General features: G+C 45.8%; 1 protein-coding gene across 2 annotated transcripts in view; it reads right to left on the bottom strand.

Moving 5' to 3' along the window:
* Nucleotides 1-26943, bottom strand: part of wdr7 (WD repeat domain 7) — a 403835-nt gene that overhangs the window by 369989 nt on the left and 6903 nt on the right. For both annotated transcript variants that reach the window (XM_045693965.2, XM_082956906.1), the window contains exons 2-8: nucleotides 25068-25239; nucleotides 10039-10145; nucleotides 7599-7677; nucleotides 4457-4631; nucleotides 1981-2057; nucleotides 1566-1685; nucleotides 1135-1280 (exon numbers count right to left, since the gene is read on the bottom strand). In XM_045693965.2, coding sequence (XP_045549921.1) covers nucleotides 1135-1280; nucleotides 1566-1685; nucleotides 1981-2057; nucleotides 4457-4631; nucleotides 7599-7677; nucleotides 10039-10145; nucleotides 25068-25226 — 863 coding nt within the window. In that variant the 5' untranslated portion in view covers nucleotides 25227-25239. The remainder of the gene's footprint in view (nucleotides 1-1134; nucleotides 1281-1565; nucleotides 1686-1980; nucleotides 2058-4456; nucleotides 4632-7598; nucleotides 7678-10038; nucleotides 10146-25067; nucleotides 25240-26943) is intronic.

Here is a 26943-nt window from a genome sequence, read left to right as displayed (position 1 = left end):
CTGTTGGAAGGTGAACCTTCACCCCAGTCTGAGGTCCTGAGCGCTCTGGAGCAGGTTTTCATTAAGGATCTATCAGCTCCGTTCCTCTTTCCCCCGACTGGTCCCTGCCGCTGATAAACATCCCCACAGCATGATAATACCACCACCATGCTTCACCGTAGGGATGGTGCCAGGTTTCCTCCAGACGTGACGCTTGGCATTCAGGCCAAAGAGTTCAATCTTGGTTTCATCAGACCAGAGAATCTTGAGTCTTTAGGTGCCGTTTCGCAAACTCCAAGCGGGCTGTCATCTGCCTTTTACTGAGGAGTGGCTTGGATTAGCTAACACAACGTGCCATTGGAACACAGGAGTGATGGTTGCTGATAATGGGCCTCTGTACGCCTATGTAGATATTCCATTAAAAATCAGCCGTTTCCAGCTACAATAGTCATTTACAACATTAACAATATCTACACTGTATTTCTGATCAAGTTGATGTTATTTTAAATGTACAGAAAATGTGCTTTTCTTTCAAAAACAAGGATATTTCTAAGTGACCCCAAACTTTTGAACGGTAGTTTATGATAAGGTATCTGTTTTTTTTTGTTTTTTTTTAACTGTCCTCGCTTTGTCATTATGGGGTATTGTGTGTAGATTGATGACAAAAAAATAAAATAATTTGATCCATTTTAGAATAAGGCTGTAATGTAACAAAATGTGGAGAAAGGGAAGGTGTCTGAATCCTTTCTGAAGGCTCTGTACATCTTAGTAAACTATCTCAAATGTCTTAACTTACACTCATCGCAAATTCACCAAATGAGCCTAGTTTGGCTCATCCTCCCTGGATTTATTTACATTACACAACTTTCCACAGACCTTTATAGCCTATTGTCTAGTTAGGATATAAGATGGAAAATAATATGTTCCTGATAATTGCATTGTGCATTTAAAAAAAAAAAAAAGAAAGTACATTCATTCATAGTTGTCAGGTGAGTAGAAGATGCATAAGGGTACAACGAGTATAACAGACAAGATAACAGACACCATAATAACAGGCTAACAGGCTAACAGGCTAACAGGCTAACAGGCTAACAGGCTAACAGGCTAACAGATGCCACAATACATGTCTCCTATACAGTTGATATTGTTCCTCACCTAGCGGGGAGCTTGTAGATGTAGGAGCATCCGTCCTCGGTCCAGATGATGATCTTGTCAGCGGCGATGAAGTCTCCTCCGGTCCAAGACTGGTCGTTCTCACTGGGCACTGAGCACAGCAAGGAATAATCCCCTGCATCAAACACCTGACACACACAATTCAGGATATGTTAGTCCGAGGTTAGGAGTTGTTGCAAGCCCCATGTCAAAAACTCAAACACAAAGCTACGCTACTGTAACCTGATGCCAGATCTGTTTGTGTCGTCTTGCCACAACTCCTATTGTCAACAACCACAAGAGTTGGTTATACAGCATAAACAGATCTGGAATCAGGCCTAATCTAAGGGGCTAGGTCTACAGTGTGATTCTATAAATGTTTCAACCAGGGTAGTGAGGGAGAGACCCACGGAGCATGGGCTCTTGCCACCTACCCTCCAGTACTTGGAGCAGACCACCAGCAGAGAGAGCTGTGTGAAGGTGCAGAAGGAGATGCTCTGACAGCCCCCACAGTAGATGGGCTTAGACTCCTCCTCAAACACTGGATCCAGATCCTGGTGGGGAGGGACAGGAAGAAGAAACACACACTTAGAGGTGACTGAAATTCATTATTCATTTCCATCCCACTTAGCGACCGCTAATGTTACTAGGATCCACAAAAAAACAAAATACATTAGAACCATAATAGATATTTGAATTGTCTGTGTGTATCCCAGTTAGTCTAAATCAGTCCCAATAGTCATGATATTAGCTGGAACAAATCCTGGTTAATATGAGTATTGTGTGGTAGCTAACAGCATGATAACAACAACATCCAGTAGTGTCTGATGTAACTCAGTCCCACTCTACCTGCATCCTGCTGACATCCTGTGTGATGATCCACACCTTCAGTATCCCGGTGACTGATACTGCTACCACTGTGTCCTCTGAAAATATGTCACACACACACACACACACACACACACACACACACACACACACACACACACACACACACACACACACACACACACACACACACACACACACACACACACACACACACACACACACACACACACACACACACACAGTGTCAGTCTAACAGTGCCTATAATTGTTTAATAAAGTGATTTTACAAAAGCAAGAATTGGGTGACAATGCAAAGCACAGCCCTATAGGTTTTAGTCTGAGTGGTTTTAATGCAGGAGTTTACAGTTCACATCAACTATCAATGGCTCAATACTGACCATGAAGGCTGAACAACGTTACCATGGTAAATACTGACCATGAAGGTTGAACAACGTTACCATGGTAAATACTGACCATGAAGGTTGAACAACATTACCATGGTAAATACTGACCATGAAGGTTGAACAACGTTACCATGGTAAATACTGACCATGAAGGTTGAACAACGTTACCATGGTAAATACTGACCATGAAGGTTGAACAACGTTACCATGGTAAATACTGACCATGAAGGTTGAACAACGTTACCATGGTAAATACTGACCATGAAGGCTGAACAACGTTACCATGGTAAATACTGACCATGAAGGCTGAACAACGTTACCATGGTAAATACTGACCATGAAGGCTGAACAACGTTACCATGGTAAATACTGACCATGAAGGTTGAACAACGTTACCATGGTAAATACTGACCATGAAGGTTGAACAACGTTACCATGGCAAATACTGACCATGAAGGTTGAACAACGTTACCATGGTAAATACTGACCATGGCGGCTGAACAACGTTACCATGGTAAATACTGACCATGAAGGCTGAACAATGTTACCATGGTAAATACTGACCATGAAGGCTGAACAACGTTACCATGGTAAATACTGACCATGAAGGCTGAACACCGTTACCATGGTAAATACTGACCATGAAGGCTGAACAACGTTACCATGGTAAATACTGACCATGAAGGCTGAACAACGTTACCATGGTAAATACTGACCATGAAGGCTGAACACCGTTACCATGGCAAATACTGACCATGAAGGCTGAACACCGTTACCATGGCAAATACTGACCATGAAGGCTGAACAACGTTACCATGGCAAATACTGACCATGAAGGTTGAACAACGTTACCATGGTAAATACTGACCATGAAGGCTGAACAACGTTACCATGGTAAATACTGACAATGAAGGCTGAACAACGTTACCATGGTAAATACTGACCATGAAGGCTGAACAACGTTACCATGGTAAATACTGACCATGAAAGTTGAACAACGTTACCATGGTAAATCCTGACCATGAAGGCTGAACAACGTTACCATGGTAAATACTGACCATGAAGGCTGAACACCGTTACCATGGTAAATACTGACCATGAAGGTTGAACAACGTTACCATGGTAAATACTGACCATGAAGGCTGAACAACATTACCATGGTAAATACTGACCATGAAGGTTGAACAACGTTACCATGGCAAATACTGACCATGAAGGCTGAACGTTACCATGGTAAATACTGACCATGAAGGTTGAACACCGTTACCATGGTAAATACTGACCATGAAGGTTGAACACCGTTACCATGGCAAATACTGACCATGAAGGTTGAACACCGTTACCATGGCAAATACTGACCATGAAGGTTGAACACCGTTACCATGGCAAATACTGACCATGAAGGCTGAACAACGTTACCATGGCAAATACTGACCATGAAGGCTGAACAACGTTACCATGGTAAATACTGACCATGAAGGTTGAACAACGTTACCATGGTAAATACTGACCATGGCGGCTGAACAACGTTACCATGGCGGCTGAACAACGTTACCATGGCGGCTGAACAACGTTACCATGGCGGCTGAACAACGTTACCATGGTCAGAGGTCTATCTAATCAAGTTTTAGAAGCGTTAGTGGACTGTTCCTCAATGACAGACCGAGTGGCTGATGTTGGCCGTCCGTGGTGGACGACTAGTGGTGCAAAGTTCAGTTACATTTTCAAAAATCCCATTTGGGAGGATTCCCTCCCTGCTTATTCCCTACTGATTCTGGGAATCATCCAAACGGGATTTTTGAAAAAACCTGGTAAACTCCTGAAATTTTGGAACCCTATGGTTGACTGAAATTGTGTGTGTGTGTGTGTGTGTGTGTGTGTGTGTGTGTATGATGCATAGTATAACATAACATAGTATAGGATATTATTGTATGGCAGAGCATAGTATAGGATAGTATCGTATAGAAGAGCATAGCATAATATAGCATAGTATTGTATAGCATAGCATAGTATAGTATTGTATAGCATAGCATAGCATTGTATAGCATAGCATAGTATAGTATTGTATAGCATCGTGTGACGTAGGCTACCTTGTGTGCGATGTGAGTGTATGATGCTCATGGAGCTGATCCAATCAGGAGAGATCTTAGAGACGAGGGAGTAGAGGACCTCCAGGCTGGTGGCGTCCACCACTAGGATCTCTGGGTAATGTCCATTACACAGCAGACGACCCTCACGCTGCGTACCGATGGTGAACTGGTAGAACTAGACAGAGGAGAAGGGTGAGGGTTGGGGTTAGTGCTAAGGATAGTAGCACCTATGATTGATGGGTAATGTCCATTACACAGCAGACGACCCTCACGCTGCGTACCGATGGTGAACTGGTAGAACTAGACAGAGGAGAAGGGTGAGGGTTGGGGTTAGTGCTAAGGATAGTAGCACCTATGATTGATGGGTAATGTCCATTACACAGCAGACGACCCTCACGCTGCGTACCGATGGTGAACTGGTAGAACTAGACAGAGGAGAAGGGTGAGGGTTGGGGTTAGTGCTAAGGATAGTAGCACCTATGATTGATGGGTAATGTTGGTTACACAGCAGACAACCCTCACGCTGCGTACCGATGGTGAACTGGTAGAACTAGACAGAGGAGAAGGGTGAGGGTTGGGGTTAGTGCTAAGGATAGTAGCACCTATGATTGATGGGTAATGTCCATTACACAGCAGACAACCCTCACGCTGCGTACCGATGGTGAACTGGTAGAACTAGACAGAGGAGAAGGGTGAGGGTTGGGGTTAGTGCTAAGGATAGTAGCACCTATGATTGATGGGTAATGTCCATTACACAGCAGACGACCCTCACGCTGCGTACCGATGGTGAACTGGTAGAACTAGACAGAGGAGAAGGGTGAGGGTTGGGGTTAGTGCTAAGGATAGTAGCACCTATGATTGATGGGTAATGTCCATTACACAGCAGACGACCCTCACGCTGCGTACCGATGGTGAACTGGTAGAACTAGACAGAGGAGAAGGGTGAGGGTTGGGGTTAGTGCTAAGGATAGTAGCACCTATGATTGATGGGTAATGTCCATTACACAGCAGACGACCCTCACGCTGCGTACCGATGGTGAACTGGTAGAACTAGACAGAGGAGAAGGGTGAGGGTTGGGGTTAGTGCTAAGGATAGTAGCACCTATGATTGATGGGTAATGTCCATTACACAGCAGACGACCCTCACGCTGCGTACCGATGGTGAACTGGTAGAACTAGACAGAGGAGAAGGGTGAGGGTTGGGGTTAGTGCTAAGGATAGTAGCACCTATGATTGATGGGTAATGTTGGTTACACAGCAGACGACCCTCACGCTGCGTACCGATGGTGAACTGGTAGAACTAGACAGAGGAGAAGGGTGAGGGTTGGGGTTAGTGCTAAGGATAGTAGCACCTATGATTGATGGGTAATGTCCATTACACAGCAGACGACCCTCACGCTGGGTACCGATGGTGAACTGGTAGAACTAGACAGAGGAGAAGGGTGAGGGTTGGGGTTAGTGCTAAGGATAGTAGCACCTATGATTGATGGGTAATGTTGGTTACACAGCAGACGACCCTCACGCTGCGTACCGATGGTGAACTGGTAGAACTAGACAGAGGAGAAGGGTGAGGGTTGGGGTTAGTGCTAAGGATAGTAGCACCTATGATTGATGGGTAATGTTGGTTACACAGCAGACGACCCTCACGCTGCGTACCGATGGTGAACTGGTAGAACTAGACAGAGGAGAAGGGTGAGGGTTGGGGTTAGTGCTAAGGATAGTAGCACCTATGATTGATGGGTAATGTTGGTTACACAGCAGACAACCCTCACGCTGCGTACCGATGGTGAACTGGTAGAACTAGACAGAGGAGAAGGGTGAGGGTTGGGGTTAGTGCTAAGGATAGTAGCACCTATGATTGATGGGTAATGTCCATTACACAGCAGACAACCCTCACGCTGCGTACCGATGGTGAACTGGTAGAAATAGGTAAAAGGACAGGACCAGTGAGACTCAAAGGAGACACAATATAAAAACACGGACAAGTGATAAGGTCAGGGTTTCGCTCGCCTCGTTACGAACCAGGTTTCCCCTAAAACGGCAAGCCTGAGGAAGTTCCATGGCAGAAAACAGCTAAAGAGGGGCGGGAACCCAGAGTAAATCAATGACACCTCACAACACATCAAACCAATCAAATTCCTTGCCTGAGCGGAGCTCCAAAAGGTACTCAGGGGATTAGTACCGTAGGAGCAACAGTGACGACTAAACGTTTCAACAACACATTTGCAGCCCGCTGGTTTTCACGACTATTTAGCAGTCTTATGGCTTGGGAGGTAGAAGCTGTTCAGGGTCCTGTTGGTTCTACACTTGGTGCATCAGTACTGATTGCCGTGCAGTAGCAGAGAAAACACAGTCTATGACCTGGGTGACCGTTGTTTCAGCTCCAATTTCAATAAATATAACAATTGCAGACTGTCAGCCGAACATCTAATCAAAATATTAAATGGTCCGCTCCCAGCAGACCATTCAAGGGAGGCGTGACAACAACTTGATTGTGGAGGCATGGCAACGAGAGAATAGGGTTTCACAGCCCTTAGGCTGTGTACTGATGGTGAACAAGTGGAACTAGGTAGAGGACAGGACTTCAGACTCTTAGAGGAGACAGTATACACCATCAGACGAGTGACACGTCCTGAGAGGACTAGGAGACGCGTCCCGAGGGGACTAGGAGATACGTCCCGAGAGGACGAGGTGATGTGTCCTGAGAGGACGAGGTGATGTGTATAGAGTTGATAGGACAGGACAGGTGTGGTTTAGAGGGAAGAGTATAAACCATGGATTCTATCTCAATCGGTGTTTCCTCAATTCCAGTTCTTCCCTCACTTCCTCCTCAAACCGAGGAATCAAAGACAGCAGACATGGGAAAAGACCCCTGGACCACAGACATGGACCACAGACATGGACCACAGACATGGACCACAGACATGGACCACAGACATGGACCACAGACATGGGAAAAGAGCCCTGGACCACAGACATGGACCACAGACATGGACCACAGACATGGACCACAGACATGGACCACAGACATGGACCACAGACATGGACCACAGACATGGACCACAGACATGGGAAAAGAGCCCTGGACCACAGACATGGACCACAGACATGTGGTGAGAAAAGTTAGGGTCATATACGTTACCTGGATCCCTGTGTGAGCGCAGGCCAGCTTAGTGAACTCAATACAGCGTCCATCGTTGACATCCCACAAACACATCTCCCTGCACACAAAACAGATGGTGAAAAGACTACATTAGAGGAATCACTACCACCACACATACACACAAAAGCATGTGGACACCCATTCAAATGAGTGGATTCGGCTATTTCAGCCACACCCGTTGCTGACAGGTGTATAAAATCATACACACTGCCATGCAATCTCCATAGACAAACACTGTCAGTAGAATGGCCTTACTGAAGAGCTCAGTGACTTTCAATGTGGCACAGTCATAGGATGCCACCTTTCCAACAACTGAGTTTGTCAAATTTTGTCCCTGCTAGAGCTGTCCCCAGTCAACTGTAAGTGCTGTTATTGTAAAGTGGAAACGTCTTGGAGCAACAATGGCTCAACCATAAAGTGGTAGGCCACACAATCTCACAGAACAGGTGCTTAAGAGAGTAGCTAGTACAAATCGTCTGTCCTCAGCTGCAACACTCACTACCGAGTTCCAAACTGTCTCTGGAAGCAACGTCAGCGCAATAACTGTTCGGCGGGAGCTTCATGAAATGGGTTTCCATGGCCGAGCAGCCGCACACAAGCCTAAGATCACCATGCCCAATGCCAAGTGTCGGCTGGAGTGGTGTAAAGCTCGGTGCCATTGGATAATGGAGCAGTGGAAACGCATTCTCTGGAGGGATGAATCACACTTCACCATCTGGCAGTCCAACAGACAAATCTGGATTTGGCAGAAGCCAGGAGAACGCAACCTGGCCCAATGCATAGTAAATGCATAGCCAACTGTAAAGTTTGGTGGAGGAGGAATAATGGTCTGGGGCTGTTTCTCATGGTTTGGGCAAGGCCTCGTAGTTCCAGTGAAGGGAAATCTTAACGCTACAGCATACAATGCAATTCTAGACGATTCTGTGCTTCCAACTTCGAGGCAACATTTTGGGGAAGGCCCTTTCCCGTTTCAGCATGACAATGCCCTCGTAAAGAAAGTGAGGTCCATACAGAAATGGTTTGTTAAGATCTGTGTGGAAGAACTTGATCGCCTGCACAGAGCCCTGACCTCACTAACACTCCATGCAGAAATGTCCAACATGTTGTGGAAAGCCTTCCCAGAAGAGTGGAGGCTTTTATAGCAGCAAACGGGGGACCAACTCCATATTAAAATGGCCAACATTTTGGAATGAGATGTTCTACGAGCAGGTGTCCACATACTTTTAGTCATGTAGTGTAACACATAAGGAATCATGTAGTACATAATTTTTTTTTTTTTAAGTGTTAAATCAAAATATATTTACTATTTGAGATTCTTCAAAGTAGCCACCCTTTGCCTTGATGACAGCTTTGCACACTCATCGCATTCTCTCAACCAGCTTCACCTGGAATGCTTTTCCAACCGTCTTGAATGAGTTCCCACATATGCTGAGCATTTGTTGACTGCTATTCCTTCACTCCGCAGTCCAACTCATCCCAAATCATCTCAATTGGGTTGAGATCAGGTGATTGTGGAGGTCAGGTCATCTGCTGCAGCACTCCATCACTCTCCTTCTTGGTCAAATAGCCCTTACACAACCCGGAGGTGTGTTTTGGGTCATTGTCCTGTTGAAAAACAAATGATAGTCCCACTAAGCGCAAACCAGATGGGATGGTGTATCGCTGCAGAATGCTGTGGTAGCCATGCTGGTTAAGTGTGCCTTGAATTCTAAATATATCACAAAGCAGCAAAGCACCCCAACACCATCACACCTCCTCCTCCGTGCTTCACAGTGGGAACCACATATGCGGAGATCATCCGTTCATCTACTCTGCGTCTCACAAAGACACAGCGGTGACAGATTCCAACCGGTCTAATATCCATTGCTCGTGTTTCTTGGCCCAAGCAAGTCTCTTCTTCTTATTGGTGTCCTTTAGTAGTGGTTTCTTTGCAGCAATTCAATCATGAATGACTGATTCACACAGTCTCCTCTGAACAGTTGATGTTGAGATGTGTCTGTTACTTGAACTCTGTGAAGCATTTATTTGGGCTGCAATTTCTGAGGCTGGTAATTCTAATTAACTTATCCTCTGCAGCAGAGGTAACTCTAGATCTTCCTTTCCTGTGGCGATCCTTATGAGAGCCTGTTTCATCATAGTACTTGATGGTTTTTGTGACTGCACTTGAAGATACTTTCCAAGTTCTTGAAATTGTCCAGATTGACTGACCATCATGTCAACTCTTTGCTTATTTGAGCTGTTCTTGCCATAATATGAACTTGGTCTTTTAACAAATAGGCCTCTCTTCTGTATATCACCCCTACCTTGTCACAACACAACTGATTGGCTCCCTGTGGCGTGCGCCCACCACTGTACTTCCTGTGGCGTGCGCCCACCACTGTACTTCCTGTGGCGTACACCTACTGTATTCACTACTCACCCACTCTCTGAGGCGCTGACGATGTACTGCTTGTCACTGCAGGGGCTGGCTTTAGACAGGCAGGTGATGGAGGCTGTGTGACCGAACAACATGGCCCTGGGACTGATCTGAGAACAGCACAGGAGACAGGACAGTCAGTCAGGTAAACCACTCAACCCACAAGCCACCCACAGGACAGAGTCACACTGGAGGAACACCGCTGTTTCACTGTCACATTAAGTTCCTCTTATACCTGTGAAATAACAGTAACAACATCACACAGGCCACTCAGGTGTGCTAGGCCTACATCAGGGCTAGGACAGGCCACTCAGGTGTGCTAGGCCTACATCAGGGCTAGGACAGACCACTCAGGTGTGCTAGGCCTACATCAGGGCTAGGACAGGCCACTCAGGTGTGCTAGGCCTACATCAGGGCTAGGACAGGCCACTCAGGTGTGCTAGGCCTACATCAGGGCTAGGACAGGCCACTCAGGTGTGCTAGGCCTACATCAGGGCTAGGACAGGCCACTCAGGTGTGCTAGGCCTACATCAGGGCTAGGACAGGCCACTCAGGTGTGCTAGGCCTACATCAGGGCTAGGACAGGCCACTCAGGTGTGCTAGGCCTACATCAGGGCTAGGACAGGCCACTCAGGTGTGCTAGGCCTACATCAGGGCTAGGACAGGCCACTCAGGTGTGCTAGGCCTACATCAGGGCTAGGACAGGCCACTCAGGTGTGCTAGGCCTACATCAGGGCTAGGACAGGCCACTCAGGTGTGCTAGGCCTACATCAGGGCTAGGACAGGCCACTCAGGTGTGCTAGGCCTACATCAGGGCTAGGACAGGCCACTCAGGTGTGCTAGGCCTACATCAGGGCTAGGACAGGCCACTCAGGTGTGCTAGGCCTACATCAGGGCTAGGACAGGCCACTCAGGTGTGCTAGGCCTACATCAGGGCTAGGACAGGCCACTCAGGTGTGCTAGGCCTACATCAGGGCTAGGACAGGCCACTCAGGTGTGCTAGGCCTACATCAGGGCTAGGACAGGCCACTCAGGTGTGCTAGGCCTACATCAGGGCTAGGACAGGCCACTCAGGTGTGCTAGGCCTACATCAGGGCTAGGACAGGCCACTCAGGTGTGCTAGGCCTACATCAGGGCTAGGACAGGCCACTCAGGTGTGCTAGGCCTACATCAGGGCTAGGACAGGCCACTCAGGTGTGCTAGGCCTACATCAGGGCTAGGACAGGCCACTCAGGTGTGCTAGGCCTACATCAGGGCTAGGACAGGCCACTCAGGTGTGCTAGGCCTACATCAGGGCTAGGACAGGCCACTCAGGTGTGCTAGGCCTACATCAGGGCTAGGACAGGCCACTCAGGTGTGCTAGGCCTACATCAGGGCTAGGACAGGCCACTCAGGTGTGCTAGGCCTACATCAGGGCTAGGACAGGCCACTCAGGTGTGCTAGGCCTACATCAGGGCTAGGACAGGCCACTCAGGTGTGCTAGGCCTACATCAGGGCTAGGACAGGCCACTCAGGTGTGCTAGGCCTACATCAGGGCTAGGACAGGCCACTCAGGTGTGCTAGGCCTACATCAGGGCTAGGACAGGCCACTCAGGTGTGCTAGGCCTACATCAGGGCTAGGACAGGCCACTCAGGTGTGCTAGGCCTACATCAGGGCTAGGACAGGCCACTCAGGTGTGCTAGGCCTACATCAGGGCTAGGACAGGCCACTCAGGTGTGCTAGGCCTACATCAGGGCTAGGACAGGCCACTCAGGTGTGCTAGGCCTACATCAGGGCTAGGACAGGCCACTCAGGTGTGCTAGGCCTACATCAGGGCTAGGACAGGCCACTCAGGTGTGCTAGGCCTACATCAGGGCTAGGACAGGCCACTCAGGTGTGCTAGGCCTACATCAGGGCTAGGACAGGCCACTCAGGTGTGCTAGGCCTACATCAGGGCTAGGACAGGCCACTCAGGTGTGCTAGGCCTACATCAGGGCTAGGACAGGCCACTCAGGTGTGCTAGGCCTACATCAGGGCTAGGACAGGCCACTCAGGTGTGCTAGGACTACATCAGGGCTAGGCGACTAGATTCAGCCACGGGACGATTTTATGTTGAGAGTGAATGGTCTGGTGGCCGGAAAATACAAATAATTTGTACACCACAAATTGAGAAAAAAAACAAAGCCCAAAACGGTTTTATTTGTTTTGTAATTTTATGTTTTGGGGGGGGGGGGGTTTACAAGTACATTATCCATTTAAATGTAAGTTTCTAAAACATGAAGCCGTAGGCCTCCATCAGAGAAACAGTAAGGCTGATTTGGTTTGATTCATTTTATAATTTATCTATGATCTTCAATGTGTAAGCGACCGACTGAGATTGATATAATAACATATCATGTCTATGTATGTTTAATGAGATGAAGTGATCAGTAGATTACCTGGGCTTCTAGTGATTCTGAACAGAGCAGAACAGTTATTTCCTCTAATTACTATGGCTGAGGGATTAGCATATAGTATTTTAATCATATGAATGAAATTGGAGCCAAGTCCCACATGTTCCAATACAGACTAGAGATATGACCATTTCTAGTCTATCAAAACCATTTTTTGGCTGGAGAGATAATACAGCCCAAGGCTGTATGAAGCATCTAAGATGTGTACTATGCGGCGGAGGATAAAGGATAAAGTATTATTATATAGTTTTCTGTTGTATTTTACTCCCCAATTTCGATCGTCTCATCGCTGCAACTCCCCAAAGGGCTCGGGAGGCAAAGGTCGAGTCAGGTGTCCTCCAAAACATGACCTGCCAAACCGCACTTCTTAACACCAGCCCACTTAACCCGGAAAGCCAGCCGCACCTATGTGTGGGAGGAAACATTCAACTGACTACCTTTGTCAGCCTGCAGGTGCCTGGCCCACCACAAGGAGTCGCTAGAGCACGATGAACCAAGTAAAGCCCACTCGGCCAAAACCTCCCATAACCCGGACACCGCTGGGCCAATTGTGCGCCGCACTTTTGGACTCCCGATCAAAGCCGGTTGTGATCGAACCCGGGTCTGTAGTGACGCCTCTAGCACTGCATGACTTAAACCGTTGAGCCTCTCGGAAGGCCCGAGAATAAAGTTTAACAAAACCGTGTGGAGTAATTTGGGTAATTAAGTCTCGAGACGGGAAGACAACATTTTGTAAAACAGTTTAATATCGGTGTTTATCAAAGATAGGGGGTGAATGGGTGGCTCCTTACCTCGTTTTAATAAAAGCAAAATTAGTGCTGTATTCACATCTCCCCCCAAATGAACCTTTGTGAACAGTTGTGTTAATCATTTCAAGCAATAGTAGACCTAATTGATTCTAACTTTTTATTTAAATAGAATTCAGTAGGAATACCATCCCATCCAGGTGATTTGCCTTTATTTCAGTTAATTGAGAGAGATGTTGGCTCCCAGCGAGTTGGCTTCCTCTGTTGAGACAAGAGAAGTGCTTCATTATTTTAGAAAGGACAGTCTGGCTTTGTGTAGATTTACAATCAGAGGTGTACACTTCTTTATAGTATCTTTGATTTATTTTGGGTTTGATAGTGTTGGATTCGACATTTTGAACATTGAGATATTAAATAAATGATCGGGAAGAAGCCTAGAATCAAAAGGAGAAAGCGACAGGGTTTCTGTAGAAAGACAGCTGTGGAATGTGTTGGGGGACGGGAGTAGAGCAACGGTTGAGACAGATGGACCTCTGGACGAGGGGAAGGAACGGTTGAGGTCAGGAGGTGAGGTCAGTTCCCGTTAAGGGACTAATCAGGGTTTAGTATCTGGTTACCTTCTTCCTGTTGAGCATAAAATGTAGGGATTGGAGTGGGATATAAATATCTGGATGGGACAAATGTTGTGTTGTCTGATTACAGCTGTAAAGAACCTTTGGGAAGAATTAAACTTGGATAAAGTTCCTCTAGCGTCAGTGAGTTATTTACTCTGAAAACAAATAATAACCTAACAATAGTAATTCCCGTTTCAGATTCAATAACTGCTATATGAGCTAATTGATCATTACGCCGTAGCTTCGTGGCCAGTGGACGACTGGGTGGATTACCATGGAAGTAATGGTCCAGTCTAACTCGACGGACAGCAAATTCTGCTCTCTGTCTTATCAATAAATTAAGTTCTGTCTTGACTTTTGGAAAGAGTAATAGTTACCCGGTCTGAAAAGAACGTTTGTTGAGAACGCTCTAACACACAGTTAACATTTCCAATTGTGATGTATTCAGCCCAGATGCAAATGCAGTTACATTATTTTTAATAAAACCTTTGGTGGCATCCCATAGAATCCGGCAGTCCATCGACTGAATTTTTATTGATCATTATAAATTCATTTAGTTCCATTTCGAATTGATCATAGAACGTAGGATTTTGTAGTAACGAAACGTTGAAACGCCATTCTTGTGGCTTTTTTTGGGGGTAGATTTGAAAACCTTAAGTTGGCAGTAGTAAGCCTGTTGGTCAGAAACTCATGTCGAATTTCTATTTTCTTGATTAAAGAAACCAGTTGTGAATTCAGAACACGGCGGCCATTCTATTGAATTGATTATTATTATTAGACTTGATCATCTCTAAAATGGTATGTACCCTATCCACCCAATCCAAGCAGTCTTACCAGTCTACTCTGGTCTACTAGGAGTACACAGTGAAAGTGCGAATAAATTACAATGACAAGTCCAAGACGAATGGATTTACGTGCTGCGTTAAAAACTGCTACAAGATCTGAATGAAGACTCAGATGGTGGGGAAGAAAATGAACATTTCTGATGATTATTCTTCTGATTCTGTACCTCAGCCTGAACCCACACCTCCGAGGGCTAAGTCTCAGCCTGAACCTACACCTCCGAGGGCTAATTCTCAGCCTGAACCTACACCTCCGAGGGCTAAGTCTCAGCCTGACCCTACACCTCCGAGGGCTAAGTCTCAGCCTGAACCTACACCTCCGAGGGCTAAGTCTCAGCCTGAACCTACACCTCCGAGGGCTAAGTCTCAGCCTGAACCTACACCTCCGAGGGCTAAGTCTCAGCCTGAAAACTACAACATCAGCAACACATTTACCAGCTTTGGTGGTTGTGACAAGACATGGACATGCTACAGCACATCAGGTGGGGCTGAGACACACCCGGAGCAAGGAGACACCGCCTGGGATCAGGGACTGTACTGGGGCTGAGACACACAGGGAGCAAGGAGACACCGCCTGGGATCAGGGACTGTACTGGATCAGGGACTGTACTGGGGCTGAGACACACAGGGAGCAAGGAGACACCGCCTGGGATCAGGGACTGTACTGGGGCTGAGAAACACCGCCTGAGATCAGGGACTGTACTGGGGCTGAGACACACCGCCTGAGATCAGGGACTGTACTGGGGCTGAGACACACAGGGAGCAAGGAGACACCGCCTGGGATCTGTCTGTTGAGCTGGAAGCAACAGGATGCTGCAGCTGTCTGTTGAGCTGGAAGCAACAGGATGCTGCAGCTGTAATAGGATGCTGCAGCTGTAATAGGATGCTGTAGCTGTAGGAGCAACAGGATGCTGTAGGAGCAACAGGATGCTGTAGGAGCAACAGGATGCTGTAGGAGCAACAGGATGCTGTAGGAGCAATAGGATGCTGTAGCTGTTGGAGCAACAGGATGCTGTATGAGCAATAGGATGCTGTAGCTGTTGGAGCAACAGGATGCTGTATGAGCAATAGGATGCTGTAGCTGTTGGAGCAACAGGATGCTGTACGAGCAACAGGATGCTGTACGAGCAACAGGATGCTGTACGAGCAACAGGATGCTGCAGCTGTAATAGGATGCTGCAGCTGTAATAGGATGCTGCAGCTGTAATAGGATGCTGCAGCTGTACGAGCAACAGGATGCTGCAGCTGTAATAGGATGCTGCAGCTGTAATAGGATGCTGCAGCTGTAGGAGCAACAGGATGCTGTAGGAGCAACAGGATGCTGTAGGAGCAACAGGATACTGTAGGAGCAATAGGATGCTGTAGGAGCAATAGGATGCTGTAGGAGCAATAGGATGCTGTAGCTGTAGGAGCAACAGGATGCTGTACGAGCAACAGGATGCTGTACGAGCAACAGGATGCTGTAGCTATAGGTGCAATAGGATGCTGGACGGGCAATTGGATGCTGTAGCTGTAATAGGATGCTGTAGCTGTAATAGGATGCTGTAGCTGTAATAGGATGCTGTAGGAGCAATAAGATGCTGTAGCTGTAGAGGTAATAGCTCTTAATCTATTGTAATTTATTTTAAGCGATATGGTTTATATGACAAACATACATTTGCCCTCCATTTTTTTTTTAAGAATTTAATTGATCGATACAATGTCAAAAAAATTTGAAAGAAGAGGGTATGTGCAAGAAACGCAGTCTACAATCTAGTTCCGTCTATAACTTAGATCTACACAGTAATTCATTATGGCCTGCAGGCCGTCCTCCCTGGGAGATAACTTCAATAGCACGGCCTTAACCAGGGATTCCCAAACTGGGGTGCACGCAATGCTGTCGGGGGTACGCCAAATAAAAATGTGATACACATTAAAAGATACATACATACATACAGTGGCTTGTTAAAGTATTTCACTTGGCATTTTTCCCTATTTTGTTGCCTTATAACCTGGAATGAAAATAGATTTTTTGGGGGGGTTTGTATCATTTGATTTACACAACATGCCTACCACCTTAAAGTAGCAAAATATTTTTTGGGGGCGAAACAAACATGACAAAAAAAAACAGAACTTGAGCGTGCATAACTATTCACCCCCCCAAATGCAATACTTTGTAGAGCCAACTTTTGCAGCAATGACAGCTGCAAGTCTCTATAAGCTTGGCACATGTAGCCACTGGGATTTCTTCATGTTCTTCAAGGCAAAACTGCTCCAGCTCCTTCAAGTTGGTTGGGTTCTGCATGTGTACAGCAATTTTTAAGTCATACCACGGATTCTAAATTGGATTGAGGTCTGGGCTTTGACTAGGCCACTCCAAGACATTTAAATGTTTCCCCTTAAACCACTCAAGCGTTGCTTTAGCAGTATGCTTAGGGTCACTGTCCTGCTGGAAGGTGAACCTCCGTCCCAGGCTTATATCTCTGGAAGACTGAAACAGGTTTCCCTCAAGAATGTCCCTGTATTTAGCGCCATCCATCATTTCTTCAATTCTGACAGGTTTCCCAGTCCCTGCCAATGAAAATCACAACATGATGCTGCCACCACCATGCTTCACTGTGGGGATGGTGTTCTCGGGGTGATGAGAGGTGTTGGGTTTGCACCAGATATAGCGTTTTCCTTGATGGCCAAAAAGCAACATTTTAGTCTCATCGCACCAGAGAACCTTCTTCCATATGTTTGGTGAGTTTCCCACATGCCTTTGAAAAACACCAAACGTGTTTGCTTATTTTTTTTCAATCAGCAATGGCTTTTTTCTGGCCACTCTTCCATAAAGCCCAGCTCTGTGGAGTGTACGGCTTAAAGTGGTCCTATGGACAGATACTCCAATCTCTGCTGTGGAGCTTTGCAGCTCCTTCAGGGTTATATCTTTGTTGGCTCTCTGATTAATGTCCTACTTGCCTGGTCCATACGTTTTGGTGGGCGGCCCTCTCTTGGCACGTTTGTTGTGGTGCCATATTCTTTCAATTTTTTAATAATGGATTTAATGGTGCTCCATGGGATGGTCAAAGTTTCAGGTATTTTTTTATAACCCAACCCTGATCTGTACTTCCTCCACAACTTTGTCCCTGATCTGTTTGGAGAGCTCCTTGGTCTTCATAGTACTGCTTGCTTGGTGGTGCCCCTTGCTTAGTGGTGTTGCAGACTCTGGGGCCTTTCAGAACAGATAATATATATATATATATATATATATATATATATATATATAAAACTGAGATCATGTGACACTAAGTCCACCTGTGTGCAATCTAATTATGTCACCTGTGTGCAATCTAACTAATTATGTGACTTCTGAAGGTAATTGGTTGCACCAGATCTTATTTAGGGGCTTCATAGCAAAGGGGGTGAATACATATGCACGCTCCACTTTTCTGTGTTTTATTTTTTAGAAACAAGTTATTTTTGTGTATGTCCATTACATGAAATCCAAATAAAAATCAATTTAAATTACATCATTGTTAATGATGTAAATGACTATTGAAGCTGGAAATGTCTACAATAGTCATTTCATAAACTTGGATTAGCTAGCACAATGTTCCATTGGAACACAGGAGTGATGGTTGCTGATGATGGGCCTCTGTACGCCTATGTAGATATTCACTTAAAAATCTGCCGTTTCCAGCTACAATAGTCATTTACAACATTAACAATGTCTACACTGTATTTCTGATCAACTTGATTTTATTTTAATGGACACATTTAACATTTTTAAAGGAGATTTCTTAGTGACCACAAACCTTTGAACGGTAGGAAAATATTTATTTTTCTCCCCACATTTTCAAACAATCCATTTATATTTTCCAACGGGGCTAAACATTTGGGTGAGGGTTTTTTTCCTCACCTGAGTATCCTCGTTTCACTGCCAAAAATAAAATTAAACCATCTAGTGTTCAGTGAAATAACAACACAATGACAAAATACAGGTAACCTAGTCAAATAATGAACATCCAATCACATTAACCGTTACTCTCTCGCGGGAATTCCATTAACGGTCCGTATGTAGCCAATTGTAGCTGCTGCTCATTCCGTTTGCTCGAAAATTGATAAATGGTGAAGAAAGTAAGGCCCGCGTCCATAGAGACACACCAGCTTTACTGATAGTACTGCTACTGCCGGCAGCAGCACCGCACCTGCCACTGCCGGCAGCACCGCACCTGCCACTGCCGGCAGCACCGCACCTGCCACTGCCGGCAGCACCGCACCTGCCACTGCCGGCAGCACCGCACCTGCCACTGCCGGCAGCACCGCACCTGCCACTGCCGGCAGCACCGCACCTGCTACTGCCGGCAGCACCGCACCTGCTACTACCGGCAGCACCACACCTGCTACAACCAGCAGGACTACACCTGCTACTACCAGCAGTACTACACCTGCTACTACCAGCAGTACTACACCTGCTACTACCAGCAGTACTACACCTGCACCTGTCGACGACACAAGTTGTTCTGCTTCCAAGAGCACATCCAATGCTAGCATCAGTAATTCTACATTTGTTGTTAGCCCAGCTAGCATGGACACTGACAGTTGTGAATCTGATGCAGCCGAAGAGCTACTCCCCCCTTACCCGGGAAGCACCGAACAGACAGGGACGTTGGACCATCGAAGAGGCGCAAATATGATGAGAACTACATTGATTTGGGGTTCACTTATATTGGGAGTAGTGCCTTTCCTCAGCCACAGTGTGTTATATGTGCAAAAGTACTCTCACACAACTCGAAGAAACACTTGCACAGACATTTAGAAACAAAACATGCCAATTTGAAAAATAAGCCACAGAGTTTTTTAAATGAGAATTAACATGACTTTTGAGTAGTAAGACATGTATAAAAGCAACAGATACCATTAATAAGAAGGGGCTAGAAGCGTCTTATATGGTGAGCTACCGAGTGGCTAGGACAGGCAAGACCCATACTATTGTGGAGGACTTAATTCTTCCTGCTGTGGGGACAATGGCTGGGACAATGCTGGGTGAAAAGGCCAAAAAAACTATACAGACAATGTCTTCATCAAACAACACTGTTTCACGACACATCAGATACAAGCCAGTGAATTCTATGCAGCTGGATGAGTCAGACGTGGCGGGCCTGGTACAGCTCCTGGTATATGTCCGTTACGTTTATGGGGGATCAATTAAGGAAGACATCCTCTTCTGCAAACCACTGGTAACCAGGACAACATGAAAGGATATTTTTAAAGTACTGGACAGCATTGTGACATCAAATGGACTTTGGATGTGTTGGTATGTGTACTGATGGAGCAAAAGCCATGACAGGGAGACATAGTGGAGTGCAAGCAGTTGCTCCAAAAGCCACTTGGGTCCACTGCAGCATCCACCGAGAGCCTCGTGCTGACAAGGGAATGCCTGAAAACTTGAAAGACATTTTGAACACTACAGTGAAAATGGTTCACTTTGTTAAAGCAAGGCCCCTGAACTCTTGTGTATTTTCTGCACTATACAATGATATGGGCAGCGACCATGTAACGCTTTTACAACATACAGAAGAGCGCTGGTTATCAAGGGGCAAAGTATTGACATGTTTTTATAAATTGAGAGACAAGCTTAAAGTTTTCTTTACTGACCATCATTTTCACTTGTGTGACACCTTGCATGATGACGAGTTTCTCACCCGACTGGCCGATCTGGGTGATGTTTTTTCTCACCTGAATGATCTGAATCTAGGATTACAGGGACTCTCCGCAACTATATTCAATGTGCGGAACAAAATGGAGGCTATGATTAAGAAGTTGGAGCTCTTCTCTGTCTGCATTAACAAGGACAACACACAGGTCTTTCCATCATTGTAGGATTTTTTTGTGTGCAAATGAACTCAAGCTTACGGGACAATGTCAAATGTGATATAGCGAAGCACCTGAGTGAGTTGGGTCCGCAATTACGGAGATACTTTACCGAAACGGACGACACAAACAACTGGATTCATTATCCCATTCATGCCCTGCCTCCAGTCCACTTACCGATATCTGAACAAGAGAGCCTCAATGAAATCGCAACAAGCGTTTCTGTGAAAATGTAATTTAATCAGAAGCCACTGCCAGATTTCTGGATTGGGCTGCGCTCAGAGTATCCTGCCTTGGCAAATCACGCTGTTAAGACACTGATGCCCTTTGCAACCACGTACCTATGTGAGAGTGGATTCTCGGCCCTCACTAGCATTAAAACTAAACACAGGCACAGACTGTGTGGTAAATGATTTAAGACTGAGACTCTCCAATACAAACCAACATTGCAGAGTTATGTGCATCCTTTCAAGCACACCCTTCTCATTAACCTGTGGTGAGTCGTTTTTTTATATGTAAGATGGTTAAATAAAGAGCCTCAACGAAAGGGAAGAGCAATCAACAGAAAAAAAAACTATTGTGTAGTAAGTTGCCCACATGGGACTGGTCATTTCTCAACAAAAATGAATGAATTTCAAGGGAATAGCTTCCAATTTGTATTGACATATTAGTCAATGTAAGGATTCAATGTGCTGTAGCCCCACAAATCAAAATGAAATCACATTTTATTGGTCACGCACATGTGTTCAGCAGATGTTATTGCGGGTGTAGCGAAATGCTTGTGTTTCTAGCTCCAACAGTGCAGTACTACCTAAAAAAAGTAATTTCGAACAATACACAGTCTAAAGTAAAGGAATACAATGACCCGTGTGGCTCAGTTGGTAGAGCATGGTGTTTGCAACGCCAGGGTTGTGGGTTCGATTCCCACGGGGGACCAGTACGGGAAAAAAAAAAAAAGGTATGAAATGTATGCATTCACTACTGTAAGTCGCTCTGGATAAGAGCGTCTGCTAAATGACTAAAATGTAAATGTATATAAATATTTAGATGAGCTATGTCAGAGCAGCATAGACTAAAATACAGTAGTATAGAATACAGTGCATCACAAAAGTGAGTACACCCCTCACATTTTTGTAAATATTTGTGTATATCTTTTCATGTGACAACACTGAAAAAAATGACACTTTGCTACAATGTAAAGTAGTGAGTGTACAGCTTGTATAAGAGTGTAAATTTGCTGTCCCCTCAAAATAACACAACACACAGCCATTAATGTCTAAACCGCTGGCAACAAAAGTGAGTACACCTCTAAGTATCCAAATTGGGCCCAATTAGCCGTTTTCCCTCCCCGGTGTCATGTGACTCGTTAGTGTTACAAGGTCTCAGGTGTGAATGGGGAGCAGGTGTGTTAAATTCGGAGTCGTCGCTCTCACACTCCCTCATACTGACTGGTCACTGGTAGTTCAACATGGCACCTCATGGCAAAGAACTCTCTGAGGATCTGAAAAAAGAATTGTTGCTCTACATAAAGATGGCCTGGGCTATAAGAAGATTGCCAAGACCCTGAAACTGAGCTGCAGCACGATGGCCAAGACCATACAGCGGTTTAACAGGACAGGTTCCACTCAGAACAGGCCTTGCCATGGTCGACCAAAGAAGTTGAGTGCACGTGCTCAGTGTCATTTCCAGAGGTTGTCTTTGGGAAATAGACGTATGAGTGCTGCCAGCATTGCTGCAGAGGTTGAAGGGGTGGGGGTGGTCAGCCTGTCAGTGCTCAGACCATACGCCGCACACTGCATCAAATTGGTCTGCATGGCTGTCGTCCCAGAAGGAAGCCTCTTCTAAAGATGATGCACAAGAAAGCCCGCAAACAGTTTGCTGAAGACAAGCAGACTAAAGACATGGATTACTGGAACCATGTCCTGTGGTCTGATGAGACCAAGATAAACTTATTTGGTTCAGATGGTGTCAAGCGTGTGTGGCGGCAACCAGGTGAGGAGTACAAAGACAAGTGTGTCTTGCCTACAGTCAAGCATGGTGGTGGGAGTGTCATGGTCTGGGGCTGCATGAGTGCTGCCGGAACTGGGGAGCTACAGTTCATTGAGGGAACCATGAATGCCAACATGTACTGTGACATACTGAAGCAGAGCACGATCCCCTCCCTTCGGAGACTGGGCCGCAGGGCAGTATTCCAACATGATAACGACCCCAAACACACCTCCAAGACGACCACTGCCTTGCTAAAGAAGCTGAGGGTAAAGGTGATGGACTGGCCAAGCATGTCTCCAGACCTAAACCCTATTGAGCCAAATGTACTCTTATACAAGCTGTACACTCACTACTTTACATTGTAGCAAAGTGTCATTTCTTTAGTGTTTTCACATGTAAAGATATACTCAAATATTTACAAATATGTGAGGGGTGTACTCACTTTTGTGATATACTGCACATATGAGATGAGTAAAGCAGTATGTAAACATTATTAAAGTAACCAGTGATTTCAAGTCTATGTAAATAGGCCAGCAGCCTCTCTGTGTTAGTGATGGCTGTTTAACAGTCTGTTGACCTTGAGATAGAAGCTGTTTTTCAGTCTCTCGGTCCCAGCTTTGATGCACCTGTACTGACCTCGCCTTCTGGATGATAGTGGGATGAACAGGCAGTAGCTCGGGTGGTTGATGTCCTTGATGATCTTTTTGGCCTTCCTGTGACATCGGGTGGTGTAGATGTCCTGGAGGACAGGTCATTTGACACCCAGCGATGCGTTGGGCAGACCGCACCACCCTCTGGAGAGCCCTGTGGATAGGGGCGGTGCAATTGCCGTACCAGGCGGTGATACAGCCCGACAGGATGCTCTCAAATTTGTGCATCTGCCCCAGTCCTATTGACACCTTAATATTGTCCATTGTTCCATAAATTGGCATGATGTCGTCACTGTGTTAACGTCCTCCTGTTCCATAGGCAATATAATAATAACAACAGTACAATGCTCAGCAATAGTGTTCCTTTTATCCACTTGAGGGGAGGGTGTCCTAATCATCGTCTTATGCTGAGGGCAGCATACAGCCGCCATATGCTAGGCTGCGTGACGTGCATGGATAGAATACCGCGGAATATTGAGCAAGTCATATTGGGATTCCATCTGTCCACTCGTCCCCCTTGTGTGTTGGGTTTGATGCGATTCTCCAAGACGTCTTGAGCCTCCACGGCAGTGGAAAACGTGTGTTGTCTTCAGAAAAAGGTCAAGATGAGTTTTGCCGGCCGGATGAAGCCTCATCATCAAGATTTAGCTTGCGAAGCTACGATCTCCACTCACTGTAGGTCACCTTCTGCTTCAGCAGTCAGATCTGGGTTTATACTGATCCTCTTCTCAGCGTAGGTCAGGAGCCCCTGATTCCGTCGCAAGGCGAACAATCATACAGTGAGAGACCACAGGAGGCTGGTGAGAGGAGTGTGGAATAGATGGAATGGTAACAAAACAAGTGGTTTCCGTGCGTTTATGACTTCGATACCTTTCCATTTATACGTTCCAGCCATTACTTTGAGCCCGTCCTCCCTAATTAAGATGCCACCAACCTCCTGTGGGCGAGTCCCGTTCTGGAGAGGACCTGCGCGGTGCGTAATGTTAATTAGCGACATGGGACCAAGCTTCTCCCACCTAAACAGTTTATAGAAAATAATGCTAATGAAGTTAGTTGGGTTGCCCGCCTCCACACCAGTTTCAAGTCCTGAGACACGCACATTGAATTTACGGGAATGATTTGCAAGTGATTTCTCCTTTTTGGGAGATTGGATTGTATCTTCTAGTTTAGCTCACGCCGTTGTTTCCAGGTGATGGAGTCGCCCCTCTATATCATTGGCTGTGTTCTCCAGACTCTCCGCTTCAGTTGAATAGGCATCCACTTCAGAAGTGAGCAACACGAGTGATTCATTTACCCGTTTTTAATTGCATGTCGAGGGCAGATAATCTCCTCACAAACAATCCTCTCAGAGAGTAGCGGCCAGCTCTTTCTGCTGTTGAGAGCCGCCACGTTCCCACAGATGATGCTCTACGCTGGAGCTAAATAATCTTGCTAGTTTATTAGTTTATTATTTTCATACAATGAATGTCCCAACACCTTAATATGGTGTTGACAACTGACCATGTTGTTCATTCTTAGTAATTTCGCTAAAGAAAGCCCCGATAAGGACACACATTTAACTTCATCCCTTGATTACATTGAGACTGCATCACGTTTATTTATTTATTTATTTGTGGGAATACTTGGGAACAGATTTCCTACATTAAACCCTGGTCATATTACAATCTTTTTTGATCAAAAACTAAAATTCGCCCAAAAACGTTGCATCCCCACGCAACCTGTTGCCAATCCCTGGCCTGCGTGAGCAATATTTTTTTTGGGGGGGGGAATTTTCGTATGCAGTTGTAAAACGTTTTGCTACATCACACCACACTGAAGACAACCCTGAGGATGCAACGAGTCCATGTTTAACCAGAATGACTAACATGTTTTCCTTTCGGACCAAACGCATGTTTTAGAGGTCAAAGGTCATGTCAGGCTTACCTCGAGGTCAGGGGTCATGTCCCAGATGCAGATCTGTCCATCGTGGCAGCCGGTAATGATGGTGGTGAGGTCATCCATGACCAGCAGGCTGGAGATGCAGTGAGTGGGCGCCGTCCGGCCCCACAGCACTATGGGTAAAACCAGGCTGTTTCCTGACATTTTCTCTGTTGACCTGTAGAGAGGAGAGAGAGGGAGAGAGTTAAGTGATAACATTGGTGGGAGGGCACTACACAAGGCGGTATTGAGGGCAAGTGATCATTATTGAAGGGCAGACCATAGACTTTACAGTGGGTGACGTACCATTAGGGTGAGAGTTGTCTGGCATGTTAGAGTTGTTTCCACATTATGCAATAACCTCTTCACAAATCTATGGTCAATAGTTTGTGGTAATTAAATAAACATTAAGGACAATAGTGACACTCACACAATCATAATATAGTGACAGGGATACCAGTGGACGAGGGTATTTTAGGAAAGCAACAGCAAAACAGGAATTATCTCCAATGACAGACAGAGACCCTTACCAATTACCATACCGTGACCCGGCCCGATCACCATACCGTGACCCGGCCCGATCACCATACCGTGACCCGGCCCGATCACCATTACCAAGGCATAACACAGAAAAGCAGAACCAACTCCCAATTTAGGTCATAGTGCTACCGTGACCCGGCCCGATCACCATACCGTGACCCGGCCCGATCACCATACCGTGACCCGGCCCGATCACCATACCGTGACCCGGCCCGATCACCATACCGTGACCCGGCCGATCACCATACCGTGACCCGGCCGATCACGATACCATGACCCGGCCGATCACGATACCATGACCCGGCCGATCACGATACCATGACCCGGCCGATCACCCATAAATCACATTCAGAATTCAATCAAGAGTTAAAATGGCCTTTTGAAAAGAAATGAATTGCCATCTGTTTTATGTGTGTTATACAATCATTCACCTATTGAACATTACTGCCCAGTAGTAACATAGCTCAATATGACTAATGTGTGAGAGTTATCTCCAAGTCCCAAGCACAATATGCAGATTAAATGTAAAGATAAAACTATTGATGAAATAAAATGCATAACTGTGGAAATACCCCCATGACATGTTAAACGGTACAGAACAAAGGAACAGCCTACACTATTACAACAAAATGTCCACTGGTCAACATCCTTCCAATAACAAGCTGACAAAACATTTCTAGAAAAAGTGAAAATAATTCCTAAATAGTCTAGCCACAAATAAAAAAAATAAAAAAAGGGATAAAATGGAGGCTAGGGATTAGGGACATATCTACATTCTTCTAGAAAACTGAAAAATACAGAGGCTAGGCCTAAGTCAAGTGTCACTCAGCGTCCAAGTTAAAATCACCAGTACAATACCTTATGATACAATCATGAGCCGTCTCAGTCAGAGCAGACCTCAGCCTGCGAAACATCACTTTTATCTTCCCAAGTTGCATCAGCTTCATTTTAGATAATACAGTGATAACGCTTCCGTAGCGCCAAAACTACCTCTGTTTTCAGTCCAACAAACTAGTACTAGACAGTGACACAATGCTTTGACTTTCAAAGTCTACCACCAATCTCTCCCCACAGGCTTTCAGAGCTAAAATCAATCAAAATCAGGCAGCGTGCCCACAACAGTAGGACATCGAGTCAGCGAAGTGAGGGCGATCCATAGAACCACATAGTGCTTTGAAGGGAATAGGCTGTGATTTAGGACACAAACTGTGTGAAGTACAGAACATCATGTGCATTCTGTGACATGGCGAATGAACAGGGCAGGAGTGTGACCTGCGTATTTTGTAACCCATTGTTATTGGTTTTGTGTTAGCACACTTTGTGTCGTGATAACTTGTTGTTT

This window comes from Salmo salar, chromosome 01, assembly GCF_965601325.2.
Source record: "Salmo salar chromosome 01, fSalSal1, whole genome shotgun sequence".
Classification (NCBI taxonomy): domain Eukaryota; kingdom Metazoa; phylum Chordata; class Actinopteri; order Salmoniformes; family Salmonidae; genus Salmo; species Salmo salar.
The sequence above is the reverse complement of the archived record's forward strand: the minus strand, read 5'-3'. Positions and strand labels throughout refer to the sequence as shown.